This window comes from Pogona vitticeps, chromosome 2 (assembly GCF_051106095.1).
Source record: "Pogona vitticeps strain Pit_001003342236 chromosome 2, PviZW2.1, whole genome shotgun sequence".
NCBI lineage: Eukaryota > Metazoa > Chordata > Lepidosauria > Squamata > Agamidae > Pogona > Pogona vitticeps.
In genome coordinates this window covers 286,802,300-286,819,361 of record NC_135784.1, presented here as the reverse complement: position 1 = coordinate 286,819,361, position 17,062 = coordinate 286,802,300, and the positions used below count along the sequence as shown (strand labels likewise).

Sequence of the window (17,062 nt, the reverse complement as noted above, 5' to 3'; positions counted from 1 at the left end):
GAGGTTGGCTTTGCGAAATAGACATATGAGTGCTGCCAGCATTGCTGGAGAGGTTGAAGGGGTGGGGTGGGGGTCACCCTGTCAGTGCTCAGACCATATGCCGCACATTGCATCAAATTGGTCACCAGGGCTGTCGTCCCAGAAGGAAGCCTCTTCTAAAGATGATGCACAAGAAAGCCCACATACGGTTTGCAGCAGACAAGCAGACTAAGGACATGGACTTCTGGAATCATGTCCTATGGTCCGATGAGACCAAGATAAACCTATTTGGTTCAGATGGTATCAAGCATGTGTGGTGGCAACCAGGTGAGGAATATAAAGACAAGTGTGTCGTGCCTACAGTCAAGCATGATGGTGGGAGTGTCATGATCTGGGGTTGCATGAGTGCTGCCGGCACTGGGGAGCTACAGTTCATTGAGGGAACCATGAATGCCAACATGTACTGTGACACAATGAAGCAGAGCATAATCCCCTCCCTTCGGAGAACGGGCCGCAGGGCAGTATTCCAACATGATAACGATCCCAAACACACCTCCAAAACAACCACTGCCTTGCTAAAGAAGCTGAGGGTAAAGGTGATGGACTAGCCAAGCACGTCTCCAGACCTAAACCCTATTGAGCATCTGTGGGGCCTCCTGAAATGGAAGGTGGAGGTGCGCAAGGTCTCTAACATCCACACGCCCTGTGATGTAATTGCGGAGGAGTGGGAAGAGGACTCCAGTGGCAACCTGTGAAGCTCTGGTGAGCTCTATGCCCAAGAGGGTTAAGGCAGTGCTGGAAAATAACAGTGGCCACACAAAATATTGACACTTTGTGCCCAATTTGAACATTGTCACCTAGGAGTGTACTCACTTTTGTTGCCAGCTGTTTAGACATGAAAGGCTGTGTGTTGCGTTATTCTGAGGGGACAGCACATTTACACTGTTAAGCTGTATACTCACTGCTTTACTTTGTAGCCAAGTATCATTTCTTCAGTGTTGTCACATGAAAATATATACTAAAATATTTATGAAATGTGAGGGGATGTACTCACTTCTGTGATATACTGTATATATTTCAAGGAAAGCAGTGACAGTAATGGGAATGATCTGAGACACTTAAAAGACATACTTGTTGCAAGGCTTTATTTAAAAATTTAGAGATCCTTGGCCACAAGCCATACTGTGTTCACTGAAGCAGGACTGTAAGAATGCTGAAAACTCCTGAAGCAGGTACAGTGGTGCCTCGCTTGACAATAATGCGTTCCGTTAAAATCACTGTTAAGCGAAATCATCGTCAAGTGAAATTAAAAAACCCATTAAAATGCATTGAAAACCATTCAATGTGTTCCAATGGGCGAAATACCTCATAGTGCAGCGAAGCTCCTCCATAGGGCGGCCATTTTCTGGTGCCTGTAAAGCAAGGAATCCGTCCATAACACAGTGGGGAGGCATTTTGCACAGCGGGTGGCCATTTTGAAACTCGACGATCAGCTGTTTTTTAGATCATGGTAATGCGAAGAATCAGCTCTCGAAGCAGGGAACGATCGTTGTGAAGCGAATTTTCCCCATAAGAACATCATTTTACGATGGCAATAGCGATCGCAAAAAACCATCGTAAAGCAGATTTGTCGTTTAACAAGGTAATCATTAAGCGATGCACCAGTGTACAAAGATATGCTTGGTACTAAGCTCACTCACTGTACTCATTTCAAATGCTAAAGATTATGCTCAAAATCCTATAAGGTAGGCTTCAGCAGTATGTGGACCAAGAACTCCCAGAAGTACAAGCTGGATTTCAAAGGGGCAGAGGAACTAGAGACCAAATTGCTAACACGCGCTGGAGTATAGAGAAAGCCAGAGAGTTCCAGAAAAACATCTACTTCTGCTTCATTGACTACACAAAAGCCTTTGACTGTGTGGACCACAACAAACTATGGCAAGTCCTTAAAGAAATGGAAGTGCCTCACCACCTTATATCTCTCATGAGAAATCTATACGTGAGACAGGAAGTAACAGTTAGAACTGGATATGGAACAACTGATTGGTTCAAAACTGGGAAAGGAGTATGACAAGGCTGTATATTATCCCCCTGCATATTTAACTTATATGCAGAATACATCATGCGAAAGGCAGGACTGGAGGAATCCCAAACCGGAATTAAGATTGCTGGAAGAAATATCAACAACCTCCGATATGCAGATGATATTGCTCTGATGGCAGAAAGTGAGGAGGAATTAAAGAACCTCTTAATGAGGGTGAAAGAGGAGAGTGCAAAAAATGGCCTAAAGCTCAACATCAAAAAACCTAAGATCATGGCCAATGGTCCCATCGCCTCCTGGCAAATAAAAGGGGAAAAGAAGGCAGTGACAGATGGTAACAGCAGAAATTAAAAGACACCTGCTTCTTGGGAGGAAAGTGATGACAAACCTAGAGAGCATCTTAAAAAGCAGAGTCATCACCTTGCTGAGAAAGGTCTACATAGTCAAAGCTATGGTTTTTCCACTAGCCATGTATAGAAGTGAGAGCTGGACCATAAAGAAGGCTGACCACCAAAGAATTGATGCTTTTGAATTGTGGTGCTGGAGGAGACTCCTGAGAGTCCCCTGGACTGCAAAGAGAACAAACCTATCCATTCTGACGGAAATCAACCCTGAGTGCTTACTGGAAGGACAGATCCTGAAGCTGAGGCTCCAATACTTTGGCCATCTCATGAGAAGAGAAGACTCACTGGAAAAGACCCTGATGTTGGTAAAGTGTGAAGGCAAGAGAAGAAGGGGACGACAGAGGACGAGATGGTTGGACAGTGTCATCGAAGCTACCAACATGTATTTGACCAAACTCCGGGAGGCAGTGGAAGACAAGAGGGCCAGGCATGCTCTGGTCCATGGGGTCACAAAGAGTCAGACATGATTTAATGACTAAACAACAAGCAGCTCATAATGTTCACATAATACTACAGTGGTGCCCCGCATAGCGACATTAATCCGTTCCAGGATTAACGTCGCTATACGAAAACATCGCTAAACGGAAAGAAAACCCCCACAGGAACAAATTAAACCCTGTTTAATTCGCTCCTATGGGGCAAAAACTCACCGTTCAGCGAGGATCCTCCATAGGGGCGGCCATTTTCCCTGCCTCGGTAAGCGAGGAATCCGTCCAGAAAACAGGGGGCGCCATTTTGGAACCGCCAATCAGCTGGCATTCCCCCCCCCCGGAAAAGGAGGAAGAGGAGGAGGTGAAGCGGGAGATGGGGAGTCAGGCGCCCAGCCCTTCCCCTTCCCCTGCCGCCGCCGCCCTGGGAGGAACAAGCCGGCCGGGTGCCGGCTTGAAGAAGAGGCGGAAGAGGTGAAGGGGGAGGCGGAGCCAGGCGCCCGGCCGCGCCGGGGCTCTTTCTCTTCCCTCTTCCCCCTGCACGCCCGGGAAGGAACAAGCCACAAGCCGGCCGGGTGCCGGCCTGAAGAAGAAGAGGAGGAGGTGAAGGGGGAGGCGGAGCCAGGCACCCAGCCGGCTTGTGACTTGTTCCTTCCCGGGGCCGTGCAGGGGGAAGAGGGAAGCCTCTTCCCCCTGCACGGCCCCGGGAAGGAACAAGCCACAAGCTGGCAGGGTGCCGGCTTGAAGAAGAAGAGGAGGAGGTGAAGGGGGAGGCGGAGCCAGGTGCCCGGCCTGGGGCTCTTTCTCTTCTCTCTTCCCCCTGCACGGCCTGGGAGGAGCGAGCCAGCCAAAGCGCCGCTCGCCGCCGGCCTTCGGATGACTGGCCGCCGCCGCCTCCTCGGAGGAAGAGGGCTCCCCCGTGGTCTTTCTCAAGCTCCCACCTGCCTTTTCCCCCAGCTGACCGGCGGGAGCTTGAGAAGGACCGTGGGGGAGCTCTCCCCGGCGGTCCTTCCGATGCCCCCGCCGGTCAGCTGGGGGAATATGGGGCCTATGGGGAAAAATCGCAAAGCGATTTTTCCCCATAGGCAACATCGCAATGCGATCGCTTTTGCGATCGCAAAACCCGCATCGGTATGCGGATTTGTTGTTAAACGGGGCACCCATTAAGCAAGGCACCACTGTACATGTATCTGCCAGAATTGGCTGATGGGGCACCTGTTTCTGAAGCTAGCTGCTGCCTTCCTAGTGCAGTTAATGCCAACCTAGATAGGGTTTGTTTGGAATTTTCAAGACTATCTTATGTGTTTTAAAATCGTACACCCAAAATACTGATATGTCACTAGGGTTACTGCCACACTGGCAATACTAATGGTGGGAGGGAGGAAAGTCCATAGTGAGATCCTAAGTTTCATGTTTATTGGAACCAAAAGGATATTTCCTTCTCTGCATTCCAGTTTTGGTGTAGGGGGAGTAAGTTAACCTCTAATCACACTGAGGAGTAAAGACATAAACACGCATGTGCACACAGACATCAGTGATGTGCAACACTTCTAATGCAGACACCCCCTCCCCCCCTTCCACGTTAAGCATTTACAGAATGTTTGCTTTAGCTCTCCAAGTTTTTTAAATAGTGCTTGCTCGCTCTCCCTCCCTCTCTCAAGTGCTTTCCACCAGACACAAACTGAGTTGGATGCTGCTCATACACTATTTCTAATCATCTGGGGGAAAGGGGCCATCCATCTTGCTAGGGAAAAAAAATAAGAAACAAACTTTCAATAAGAGAAAACTGTCTATATAATTCACACAGAAACACTGTTGGTTCAGCAAGGTGGGTCACTGAACCACCAAACACCTGATGTGGCAGGAAATGAACCAAGCCAAATACCAAACAGGTGGTTCATGCCCATCTCTATACACGTATACCTACTTATACATGCTGGGTTGCACAGTCATATACCCTAACACTTTCAAGACCTTTCAGACATAATGAAAATCTAAGAAGCAATACAGTCCTGCTACTGGCCCTGCCCCTTGGGTACCACAAGTTCATCTAGGTCCTAGGAGATTCTAGGAGAACGTCTGCACCACTGGCAGGGGGAAATAAACAACTGTATGAACTCTATGTAAATAGGGTTTCCTAGGAAGTAGAACCCTGATTACACAAGGTTCCAACTGCTGGGGAAAGTCTATGTGTCTATTTTTAATTAATGAACTTGTTGTGCATTAGTGTCATTTTTAACAGTTCTGAATGTCATATGTAATAAAACAATAGACTCTAGAGTATAAAACTAGGAACAAAATTGTCACTTAGAAACTAAAGCAATTGAAAGATCCTGGAACAACAATTGTTTTTATTGAATATTAGGACTGAAATTAATTGTAGATAAAGAAATGAGATATTTGATAATACATGTAATTACGGCAGCAAGGATACTATATGGAAAATATTGAAAGAAAGAAGAGGTACTGTTTCTGGAGAAACTGATAGAAAAGATACTGGAAGTGGCGGAGGTGGATATACTGACAGAAGCATTAAATGAAAGATCATCTGAAAAAGAACTCAAAAAATGGGAACTGGTTTATAACTGGATCTGAAATATAGACTGGAAAGTATAGATAAAATAAGTATGAGAAGGTCCAAAGGAATGGAAAGAGTAGTAGTAGATAGTCTGGAAAATTTTTAGATTGTTAACTTCTGTGATTTCCCTTTTTAATATAATTAAGTGGATGTAAGAATACTCTTTCACTCTCTGGAATGTTACCCTTTCCTCATCCTTATTCATCTCTTCTTTAGCCCCTTGTACCTATATCCAAACCCTTACCCTTATTGAAAAATTAATAAAAACATTAAAAAATAGATCCTGGAACAACAATAAAAGGCAGCAAAATGCAGTTTTAAAGCATAAAATACAGGAGAATTACAAATAGTGTACCATGATGCAGTCCACCAAAGACCCAGAGAGGATAAAAGTGGTACCTGGATCTTAAGAAATTCCTCCACCTCAGCTCAAATTTCTTACTGACTGTAAATATGTCTTAGAAGAGGCACAATTACAATAATAACTAATTTGGTAGATAGAAATCCTGCCTTTTCTCCAACGAGCTCAAAGTTGTGTTTGGCTTTTTTCCACCCTCTCTGAATTTATGAAAACCCTGTCAGATTGGGAGACTATGACTGGTCCAAGGTTACTCACTGAATTTCATGACCAAGTGATAATTTGAATTATCAAATTATCACTCAGTCATGCAATTCAGTGAGTCTCTGGCGTCGCAGCCCATTAACCACTACACTATACTGGCTTTCAGTTCAACCTCTTAAGAATATGGGAAAAGCTGTTCAGTAGCTGGGAAATTGGCAAGCTGGTATCCTACTCCCCGGTTACTTTCAGTTAAACTCTCCCAATAGCAGGAGCAGTTAAACAAACCAAATAATGGTTTAGTGTTAATCCCACATCCAAATCCTAGTTTGTTGCTCCAAAATAAGGTGGGGAACCATAAACCAAGAACAAGCTCTGCTTTACAATTCTACCTTACTTGGGAAACTTGGTGTAAGCAACCTTGGGTCCTTTTTAAGAAGAAAGGTAGACTAAAAATATTAATATTAAATAAATAAATGAATAAATGGTATATCGACCACCATAATTGCAACACATGTTCCCTATCAGGGATCCCCATGGTACCTACCTCTGTGGTCCCCTGAAGCCCCCTTTAAATTACAAAATTACCTGAACCTTTGTTGAAAGAGCTGTGAAGATATTAATTCACTAAATAAGAAACAATACACTGCCCAGTTTAATAGAGCCTGTTCTCCTATCAGCAGCTTTCACAGCTGAAGTCCAGAAAGCAATTTTTAGAGCTTTGCAAATAAAGCTCTAAAACTATTGGGGATTTGCTTGAGGAAGGGGTTTAGAGGAAGACGGATGAAAAGGAGATGCTAAAAATAACTTTAGCCTGCTGGAGGCATATACCTTTAAGAAACTTCCTGAGGTTCAGTCCACATCCCATTATAGTGAAGTGCAAAAACTACCAGTGTTTTTAACAGTTTTGGTTTATTTTCAAACTCTTTAAATGACATTTTTTTAAAAAAAAAAAAACTCTCTACAACATTAAAAACTAATTGATGTCCTACAGTTCAGCTTCAAAGTGGCAATCAATCTTTTGCCTTCGATAGGCAAATCATATTGAGTGCCATCTGTAAGGGCTTACATGATTTAATTTAGAATCTCGTTATTCAGAAATATGATATTGCACATTCTTTTCCTAGAATGGAGAACTGCACCATAAACAGCTCACTCCACAAACCAGTTCAGACAAGAGTAGTTAGCTCCAAATAGATGTCGCTGAATAACAGATTAATGAAGTTGGAAGGGGCCTATAAGGCCACTGTGCCCAACTCCCTGCTCAGTCCGGTTAGTGATCACAGTACGGTAATTCTCAGAGAGTGGGCAAGTTATTCTTTTTCTTGAACTTCTACACTACTCCAACCAGACCTGTATAATGAGAATCTAAATTATATTCTGGGATTTACAGTCCAAAAAGTAACTTTAAAAGTAACTTAAAATTAATTTAATTAATTAATTAATTAATGCACTATGTAGGCTCACTGAGTCAGTGAGGAGTTGGTGAATCACCTCCTTCCTAAATTCCATTGATTCAGATGGGGCTCCTCTAACTGCAACTGACTTTAGCACAGTGAGTCTACGTTAAGAGTAGGGCCATTTGAATCAATGGAACTCAGAAGAGTTGCCTCAGCAAATCCTCCCTGACTCAATGGGGCTCCTCTAATGCAATGTACACTAAGCAACGGGTTCTGGGCCACTCTCTCCCACCTCAATCTGTTCTTTTCCTTTTCTCACCCACTTTTACGTCTCAAGTCGAGCGCCAGGCTAACTGCTTGGCCTGGACCGAACATGCAGAAGGCAAGCGACGCCACTCGTGCGTTGCTTGCATTCTGGCCGGCTGCAAGCAGGATCGGGGCCAATTCTTTTCCAAAAAAAACCCTTGCACGGTAAAAGGGGCAACGGACTGAGAGGCAAGGGAGGAGCCGAGCGAGCCCACAACTGCATGACCGACAACCCGTCGCCCCCTTCCCTTCCCTTCCCTCCCCTCCCTTTCCAAGCGCTGCGCCAGCAACCGGGGCCGCCTTTTCCCCCTCCTCCCCGACGGGGCGCGCGTGTGTGGTTCGTCTGAAGTCCTACCTGCGAGCGTCTCTCCGTTCAGGGCCCAGAGCAGGAGCCAGAGGGCGCTTCCGGCACCCCACCAGCCCGGGGCCATGCCGCCCCGGAAAGGAGAGCAGGCGGCGGGCGACCCCCGGGAGGAACGGGTCGCTCCCCGCGCACGGGGGCTGGCAGGAGCTCCGCCCGCCGACAGCTGCGGGCGGGCAGCCGGGCGGGCTGGGTGCTCGGGTCAGGTTACACACGGTTGGGAGAGGAAGGGGGAAAGAAAGGAGGCCGCGCGGGCTTTGGGGGAGACGCCGACCGGTCGCCCTCGTCCAGGCCTTTGCAGAAGGACCGGGACGACGGTTGAGCCGGAAAGCAACGCGCCATCCTTTAGTCATGTTAATGTTGAAGCTGAGCCTGTCCGACTTTGGGCACCTCAGGAGAAGGCAGGACTCTCAGGGAAGGACAATAATTCTAGGAAAGGTGGAAGGCAGCAGGAAAAGAGGAAGGCCAAGTATAAGACAGACTGACTCTCTAAAGGAACCACAGTCTTAGGTCTATGGGAACCGAGCAGGACTATTAAGGGCAGGACACTTTGGAGACTGCTCGTTGGTAGGGTCACAGGAAGCGACTTGACAGCACATAACATAACTTTATTATTCAGCCCAGAAGTCAACAAAATTTAATGTTAGTAGGATTATAGTGATCATCTAGCACAGTGGTTCTTAACCTTAGATAAGCTAGGTGTTCTTGGACTGCAATTCCCAGAAACCTTCGCCACCAGCTATGCTAGTTGGTGCTTCTGGGACTTGCAGTCCAAGAACATCTGGGTTATCCAAGGTTAAGAACCACTGATCTAGCAGGACCGGTGCTGCACCTGGAGTTGGCCCAGGATACTTTGCAGCCTGAGGTAAAGAACAAGATTGATGATGGTGCCCTCTTTCCACTTCACATATATAGGGTGACTGGAGAGGCCATGGATGGGGAGGCAGTCGATTAGATCAGGTACAGCCTATGAAGGATAGGCAAAGCTGCATATTTGTATGTCAGCATAATTGACATGCATAGGTCATGCCAATACAATACAGTGTGTCTGTCTGCATACTACACTAAAATAATAGATTTATTTGATTTAAGTACTGCCTCTTTAGTGTGAACAGTAATCAGTGCAGTTTACGGATTAAAATTTAAAGCCCCACGGGAACTCCCCCCACACATGACAGTGCATTCAACAATATGGTGATTCACAGGTATAGACTGAAAATTTGTACGAAAAGAAAATGAACAAGACCAAAAAATTTAATTTTTTAAATTAATGAACATCATCTGGGGCATCAGTTATTGAAGTTAGCTTCATATAACTGTTTTCACCAATTTCCTGGACATCAGGAGGAATTTGGGATTCAGGGAACAAAGCCTCTTTTGTACTCCTGTGGACACCCATGAAGACATATGGGGGGGGGGCTCTGGAGAAACAGCCCTGAAGCCTCCTATTACTGCCCCATATCATCTGTTGCTTCACTTGGTTGCTTCACTCTGATGAATGTTGTGACCGGCCTTGCTCCTGATAGATGGTCCCATGTAAAAGCTTCTGGTGAAGGAAAGCCCACAACCTTATGAGGCAATCTATTCCCATTACTAAGAAGCTCACAGCCCTAAATATATCTGGCAACTGTCTTCAACCTGGTGCCTTCCATAAGTGTTGCACTAGTGAGAAGAATGATGGGAATTAAAGTGCAATTTATCAGGTCAGTGCTGGATTAGGAAAAGCTGGCATGTTGAAACTAGAAGGTCCCTTAGGCCAACTTGAATTGTGTATCTGTTTAGCCAGCAAGTGATGTTCCACCTCAGGCCAAGCCTGTCCCATCCGTTCCACACCTGCCTGCTTCCTTGTGGAAGGACAAAGGCTTCACTCTGCCTGTTCGAATATGTGTGGATGCTTGCTTGCCTCTAAAAGTGTGTGAGAGCATGCCTCCGTGTCTCTGTGTGAATACTTACATTTGCCTCTTGCTCCATCCACCGCTTGCTGTGCCTTCTGCCCTATCAGTCACAAAGAGGGGTCAGCTACCACAATGTTTATCTTGACTGGGAGCAGCTCTGTAGGCTCTCAGGGCCAAACTACGTAGAGGAAACGGCAGCTTTGCTGTTAGAAGTGAAGCTACCTTAAGAAATAAAAGACATTAATTATCCTCCAATAGAAGGATTTTCAAGCCCTCAGTTTTACTTTCAAATTGTGAAGCTGCTGCCCTCAAAAGGACTAAAAAAGCCATTTCCAGTTCAGTGCAGTCTATTTTCCAAATGGAGATGTAGAGCTCTATGCATGCAGAGCATGTGCTCTGCCACTAAGCTTCACCTTCAATACAGACTGCATTTCTAAGATGGGAGCAGGCAGTTTGCTTTTGCTGAGTATTGAAAATCACCTTGGAAACACGAGGGCCTGTGCTGCATTTAATTTAGATATTTTAATTAGCAGATTATAATGAATGCTGAAAATCCGTTCTGTCACAGCTGCAGTTTTTACATCTGTCTCAGCTTTGCTTTCAGCCTTACTTTGAGTGAAGTTTTAGGAAAAGTCTCATATTCTTCTTTTAAAATTTAGCCAGATTCCAATATTGTTTTGATGGAGATAATACTTCCATCAGGGAGGTGATTCCTTCCTACACCTGTAGTCCAAGAAATCTTTCTGAGTTGGATTGCTCTAGTACATTTGCTGAATATGTATTGAAAAACAGATCAGCAAAGAGTAAATACTGAGGATTGGAACTGGGTGCTCCAAGCCCCTGAGCTATAACAGCTGACTGCAGCGTTGTACAATAATAAAAACACTTTTTAAATTGCATTTTGTATACAGTATTTTAGCCATATATTTTATGAGCTGGTCACCCGACCGTAATAAATTCATTCATTCATCTCAATGCATCGGAAAAAGTGGATTTTGATCCATGAAAAGCTATGTTGAAATAAATCTGCTACTATCAAAGGTGCTTCAATACCTTTTTGCCTTTGGGTTTTTTTTCCCCCTCCTCTGGAGGGGGGCTGTTAAAGCATGCTGAAAAAGACTAATACAGCTACCTTGTTACACATTAATTGTTGAAAAAACAAACAACAAAAGCAGAGATCAACCATGCAGAGCTAACTCTAATCTGGAAGTTGAGTCATGGCAACTGGACTTCTTTCTTACTAGGTTGAAATGTTTTGCTACTCATCCAAGTAGCTTCTTCAGTCTGAGGAGAGTTGGTAGGAGCCCCCTGGTATATCCTCCATGTTGCTTTCATTTCCCTCTGGTCTCAATAGGCTCATTAGATGGACAAAGGATGGGGGTGTGTGTGAATGAAAATCCCATTTCTGCTGTCCTTCTCTACCCATTGCACAGGCGTACTGTATAGCTAATTCTGATATAAACCACGAAGCTATGGCAAAACAACGGTTAAAAAAGCAGAGAGTTAATGTTTCCACAAATTAGATAATAAAAATAAATCACAGGTGAAACAGAGTAGGGTTTTCCCCCCTCAATAAAACAGTAAAACAAGTTTAATCTTTTAAAAGCCATTGGAGACTTTTTACAAGTCCTTTGTTAGGAGCTGGGAATAGCGCTGGGCCTCCACTTGTCATACTTGTCTTAAGCATAAAATTCCTCTGAAACTTTTCAAAAAGATTGCTTTCCACAAACTACTCCCCCAGATGTTTTGGACTGTAGCTCTCGGCAACATGGGCAAAGGTCAAGAGCAACTGCAGCTGCTTAAGAACTAAGGAGGCACACCAAGGTAACATACTTTTCTTTCAAAGTTCACTAATTGCAGAGTTCTTGACATAAATCGACAACTTGAAAAATAGCTGAGTGAGCAATCCATGATACAGAAGCCTGTAACCACTGGAGTGTGCCTTTTGTGTATTTTTTTTTTTAAAAAATAAGCTGTAAAAAACTTAAAATGTATTTTAATTGCATTCATGTGATACATTGGTAGCCATACCTTTGCTTTCTTTTTCACAAAACATGACAAACGTCATATTGGCCTGAATCCAAGTGCAGATTTATTATTGTGTAAGGGAAATCATATGTTCTTCTCATTGTAGGGGACTGGAATGCTAAAGTAGGGAGTCGAGAAAGGAACAACAGGTAAGTTTGGCCTTGGAGTTCAAAACGAAGCAGTCAAAGGAGTTCAAAATGAAGCAGGAGGCAGCAACAAAAACCATCCCAAAGAAAAGGAAATACAAGAAAGCAAAGTGGCTGTCCAACGAGGTCTTACAAATAGCAGAGAAGAGAAAGGAAACAAAAAGCTGTGTCTGGAGTTTTTGTGTCCTTATATTTGAGAAGAAACTAATGTGGAAGGTAGCTGGGGGAAAGGGGTTGCAGGAGGAAGTGAATTATTTCCAAAAAATATTTCATTATATCTTCCAGCAGAAGCCTCGAGTCCCTTCAGCAAACAGAAAGTAGCCCTTCCATGTGTATGGAAGGAATGCTGGGTCCAGTTTGTTGTCTGAGGTAGCACATTTTGTCAGCTCAACTTCTCATGGTACTTTGTGCAATATTTCATTTGCAAAATCTGTGGAGGACAGAATAGATATTGATATCCAAGGTTGAGAGGACTTTTTAAAAGATAGAATAACTCTTCTGCATCAGAGCCTGTGTTTAGGACTTCATTGCAGTACAGCTTGTCACCACTTTTTAACATGCTCCCAAATACTTGTTTTTTTCATTGGGACATAGTGTTGTGAGGTAGTGGTAAGAAAACAAAGTATTGCCTAATTTTATGTTAATATTTCACACAGTTGGAACATATTTTAAAGATGGAAAAACAGGACTCCAGTGTTTTGGGGATCGATCAATCAATCAGCAAGCAAATAAGGTTGCTTTGTAATGAAGTAGTTTTCGTCCATGAAAACTCATGCTATAATACATCTGTTAAAATGTAAAGCATTATAGTAATTTTCCTCTCCCCACTTTTCTTGCCAACTTGTTTTGTGATGGGCCTTCTGATGTAACAATGAGCTACGTGTGCAGATATGACTGTTCCACCACAAAAGCCAGCCTGAAGCGTGCAGATTTCCAGGTTCTAATAATGGGCTGTTTTATTTGTAATGCACAATTCAGCTCCGAATATATACCTGCAAATTTCCCCAAGCGGAATTGTACTTGGGATGTTTCCACAGACAACAGGAGCGGGACAATGTTTCGATAATCCTTGCCTTTCTTCAGTCTCTATTTATAGAACCACTGATATGTCAGAGACATTTAATGCTGCACATAAATATCCTCTTATAACAAATACTGTACGTACATGTTTATATTGGTTAGAAGTTCAGAGCATGATATATAGTGGTATGACCACTGGAGGGCAATAGAAGACTGAAGACAAAAAGACACAGCTAGAGGTACATCATTATTATTTTAAAAGAAAAGAAAAGAATTGAAAGTATGCATCCACACAGTATATTAGTTGGACTGCATTGCTTTATTATGACCAGAATCCTACAAGTTATAGTTACCGGCCTAACTTTATTGGAATTTTTCAGTGTTATCCCTAGAGTTATGTAGGCTTGTGGCTTTGGGTTGCAACTCTCAGAATTCTTTAGTCTAAAAATACAAATGTGTAGTTCAAAAACACAAATGTTTGCACCTCTTGTTCTATCACTACACGTTTTGCCCGAATGACAAGATATCATTGATGTAAATATCTTATTAACATGTTTTCTAGTGTTAATACAGGGTAACTAAATTGAATTTTTCCTACGAGTATAATTCAGGTTAAGAGATAGAATTGAAAAACCTACATTATCCTTCCACTCTCCAAAATCCATATCTTCCTCCCCCATTATGTATTATGTGTGTGTTCTGTGCCATCAAGTCAGAACTGACTTATAGCAGCCCTAATAGGGCTTTTATTTAAGGAGTGGTTTCACCTGTTCCACTCTCCCAGTGAGTTTCCATGGCTGAGTGGGGATTTGAACCCTTTTTGCTAGAGTTCCATCACTCTATCCACTACACCACATTGGGAGTCTTATTGTGTAATAGAAGCAAGAACAAAAGTTGTGTAAAGAAGTTCTTCATTGGTTTTCTGTTATCTACTAACTTTTCAGAACTTGACAGCATCCATGAAAGCAGTGTAAGTTCTGATAATTGTGATTCCTTGCTTGGTAAAAGCAAAGAGCCAGCAGGCTTTAGGAAACTCTAAAGTACACTGAGAACACCCTCTCAATACAAATAGAACCAAGATTTTGGAAAACTGAAAGACAGTTTGTGGCGCAACAATAGCTCTGCCTCTTCTCCAGAGCTGGGCACAACATTGCTCCTTCATACCTCTCTACGGAGCTTATGGGGAAAGAGTGATGCCACAAATATGTACATTAAAGTTCCTGTGAACCCACAGCCAACCCACAGAATTTAAAATCGAGAAGAATTTGGGGAAAGAGTTGAATGCTGAGACCAAATTTCTCAGGACTTTTTTCTGAGAAAACCTCTGATCTTCCCTCCCTTGCTTACATTCCTAGAAATAATAAACCATGCTGGAGAATCATTCCCAGCCTGCTAAGTGTTATTCAGCATTTTTTTATGTGGTAGCTCCCTCCTTGCTTTTCCACTGTACAGTTCTTTGGAACAATGCTGGGTATGGACATTGTGGAGGATTCAAAATGGCGGCCATGATGCAGACACAGTTGCTGCTACTGTCATCTGTAGTATCAGTAGAAAAAAAAACTGGGTTAAAAAGGATTAAGCTCTGCTAGAGCCACTCATTCTCTGAGTTGCTATGCTCATTGTCATGACAAATATTTGATGGAAGGTTTGCATTATAGAAATGTTGTTTAAGGCAGTGGTCCCCAACCTTTTTGCTTCCATGGACTGGTTTACTTTGCAGGGGCGGTGGGGGGGCATCTGTGTGTTTGTGTGAGGGGCTGTGTGTGTGGGGGGGGGCTGTGCATATGTGGGAAGGAACCTTTTATGCATGGGAGGGATTGTGAATGCGTGGGAGGAACACACATGCATCTGTGTGTGCAGGGGGCAGGAGATTTGGTTCCGCAGCCCAGTCCTGGCAAGGCCACGGATCGGGACTGGCCGCGGACTGGGGGTTGGGGACCCCTGGTTTAAGGTCTACCATGCTTTAATGCTCTTATGTGTTTTTGCAGCATAAACTGCATCACTATTTTTACTTCCTATTTTCCTCTAGAGGGAAATTTCAAGGGTAATGGCTTCTAGAATCTGATTTAAAATGGTGTTTTATTACATTATAACAAGCATTTAGCCTTTATTTCATTATAATAGGCATTTTTGCTTCATCCTATTAACATGATTTCCATTAGAATGAATAAATTACATTTGGCAGAAAGTTGCTCATAGAAGAAAAAGTAGTTCCTTGGGAAAACAAATCATGTGAATTGGATTGTCTCAGTGATTTTTATTAAATTGCCTTTGAAGTGCTGCTTCATTTCATTTTAATAAACATGCTGGTACCTCACTGCAAAGATGAAATGGTCTCATTAAGCCAATGTTTAATTTGTATTTAATATAGTACTAATTGGCCAGCTGGTATAGCTCAGTGGACTGGGGTGCCTAGCTATGGAGCCAAAGGTCAGGGGTTCAAATCCCTTGCAAGGAACCAGTTGAGATCACCTGGAATGTGTGTGGTTGATGGGATTTATGTGCACGGTCCCAGAATGGCTCATGAAAGACAAACTGGTAAACCACTTCTGCATCCTTTCTAGCTAGAAAACTTTCAGTCATCATAAATTGGGATCAGCTTAATGGCACATAAATCTTAATTTAAAATGATGATGAATAGAACTCATGGTGGACTTGTGTGAGAGGGGCTGGAATTCAGTCATGAAGTAGGGTTGCCAAGCAAGAACAATCTTCCATTATTGAACTTCTGATTTCATTCCACAGTTCTTCTGGTTGGTTGAACTTAATAATGTTCCTTACATAATCTTTAAATTGTTCAGGAGTGTTATTTAAATTATATTTTGGTACTATGATTGTTTATTGTTCTTCAGCTGATCTCTAATTTTTTAATACATAAATAGTTAATGATTTTGACCACATGATCTGTCCCTGATGATGCGTTTATGAAGAGAATAGTATTTCTCCCTTTTTTGCATCCAATTACAGAATCTTTTTGATTCCAGTGTTGGATATCTGGCAGTGTCCAGATGTACAGTCAACTAGTTGCTTGCTTGTTGCATATGTTTGCCGCTAGCAGATTGTTGGCTTCACTGAATTCTATGAACTGCTCTCCTGCTTCATTCCTTATTCCGAGGCCAGGTCCTCTAAACTATGTTTGATTCAGCTTTATTTCCTACTATTATTTTCATACGCCAAAGCATATTCTGTTCTGGCATCTGATCAGTTTCCTGCTGGACACTTGCATTAAAGCTTTTAAGTTTTTTTCAGCTCCTGTAATTGGAACACAGGCTTGAATGATAGCTATGTTGATAAGTTTTTCATGACGTCTGGTTGCATTACAGACCATTATTGCTTATGCCACATCACACCTCACTGTTATAGCCGCTGAGTTAATAATTTCTGGAGCAAAACATTTTAAAATTATCTGATTGAAATATGTTCTGTTCCAGTTCACTCAGAACAACTATTGTGATGTTCAAATGTTCCATTTCTTGCTTTATAATTTGAGCTCCCCTTGATTCATCCTTCTGATATTCCAAGTTCAAGTTACATGTGTCATGCAGATTTAGACTTCTCTTTTGCAGCTGTGCACATCAGCAGCTGAATGTTCTTTCAGCTTTAGCCCAGTTATTTCAATAGGAAGAGTACTATTCTTGCTACTTAATACCTCTTCCCTAGTAGCTGAATGAATGCGTTCCAACCCAAGAGTCTTATTATTCAGCACCATCTCAAGTTTCATCACAGGGATTTTGAGGTGTAAAACATTTAGAAGTTGTTTACCATTGCTTCCTTCCATGGGATCCTAAAAGCGTGTGAGTTATCAGTACCCTTGTACATCAAAGAGTCTTTGTCAGTGTCCGTCTGTCTGTCCGTCCGTCCGTCCATCCGTACTTATTTGTTTGTTTGTTTGTTTATTTATTTATCACCCATCCAGC

The 17,062-nt window shown here is 43.1% G+C and overlaps 1 protein-coding gene and 1 long non-coding RNA gene across 2 annotated transcripts in view; one reads left to right on the top strand and one right to left on the bottom strand.

Moving 5' to 3' along the window:
* LOC110073884 (chondroitin sulfate proteoglycan 4) overlaps nucleotides 1-8,392 on the bottom strand; it is a 38,828-nt gene extending 30,436 nt beyond the window's left edge. Inside the window, exon 1 of the mRNA XM_072992767.2 lies at nucleotides 8,051-8,392. Within this exon, the coding sequence (XP_072848868.2) occupies nucleotides 8,051-8,126 (76 nt within the window). The 5' untranslated portion in view covers nucleotides 8,127-8,392. The remainder of the gene's footprint in view (nucleotides 1-8,050) is intronic.
* Nucleotides 8,393-8,648: 256 nt separating this feature from the next.
* LOC144586346 (uncharacterized) lies at nucleotides 8,649-14,510 on the top strand. Its single transcript, XR_013541126.1, has 2 exons — nucleotides 8,649-11,775; nucleotides 12,086-14,510. It is a non-coding gene; the product is annotated as an uncharacterized LOC144586346 (long non-coding RNA).
* The last annotated feature ends 2,552 nt before the right edge of the window (nucleotides 14,511-17,062 follow it).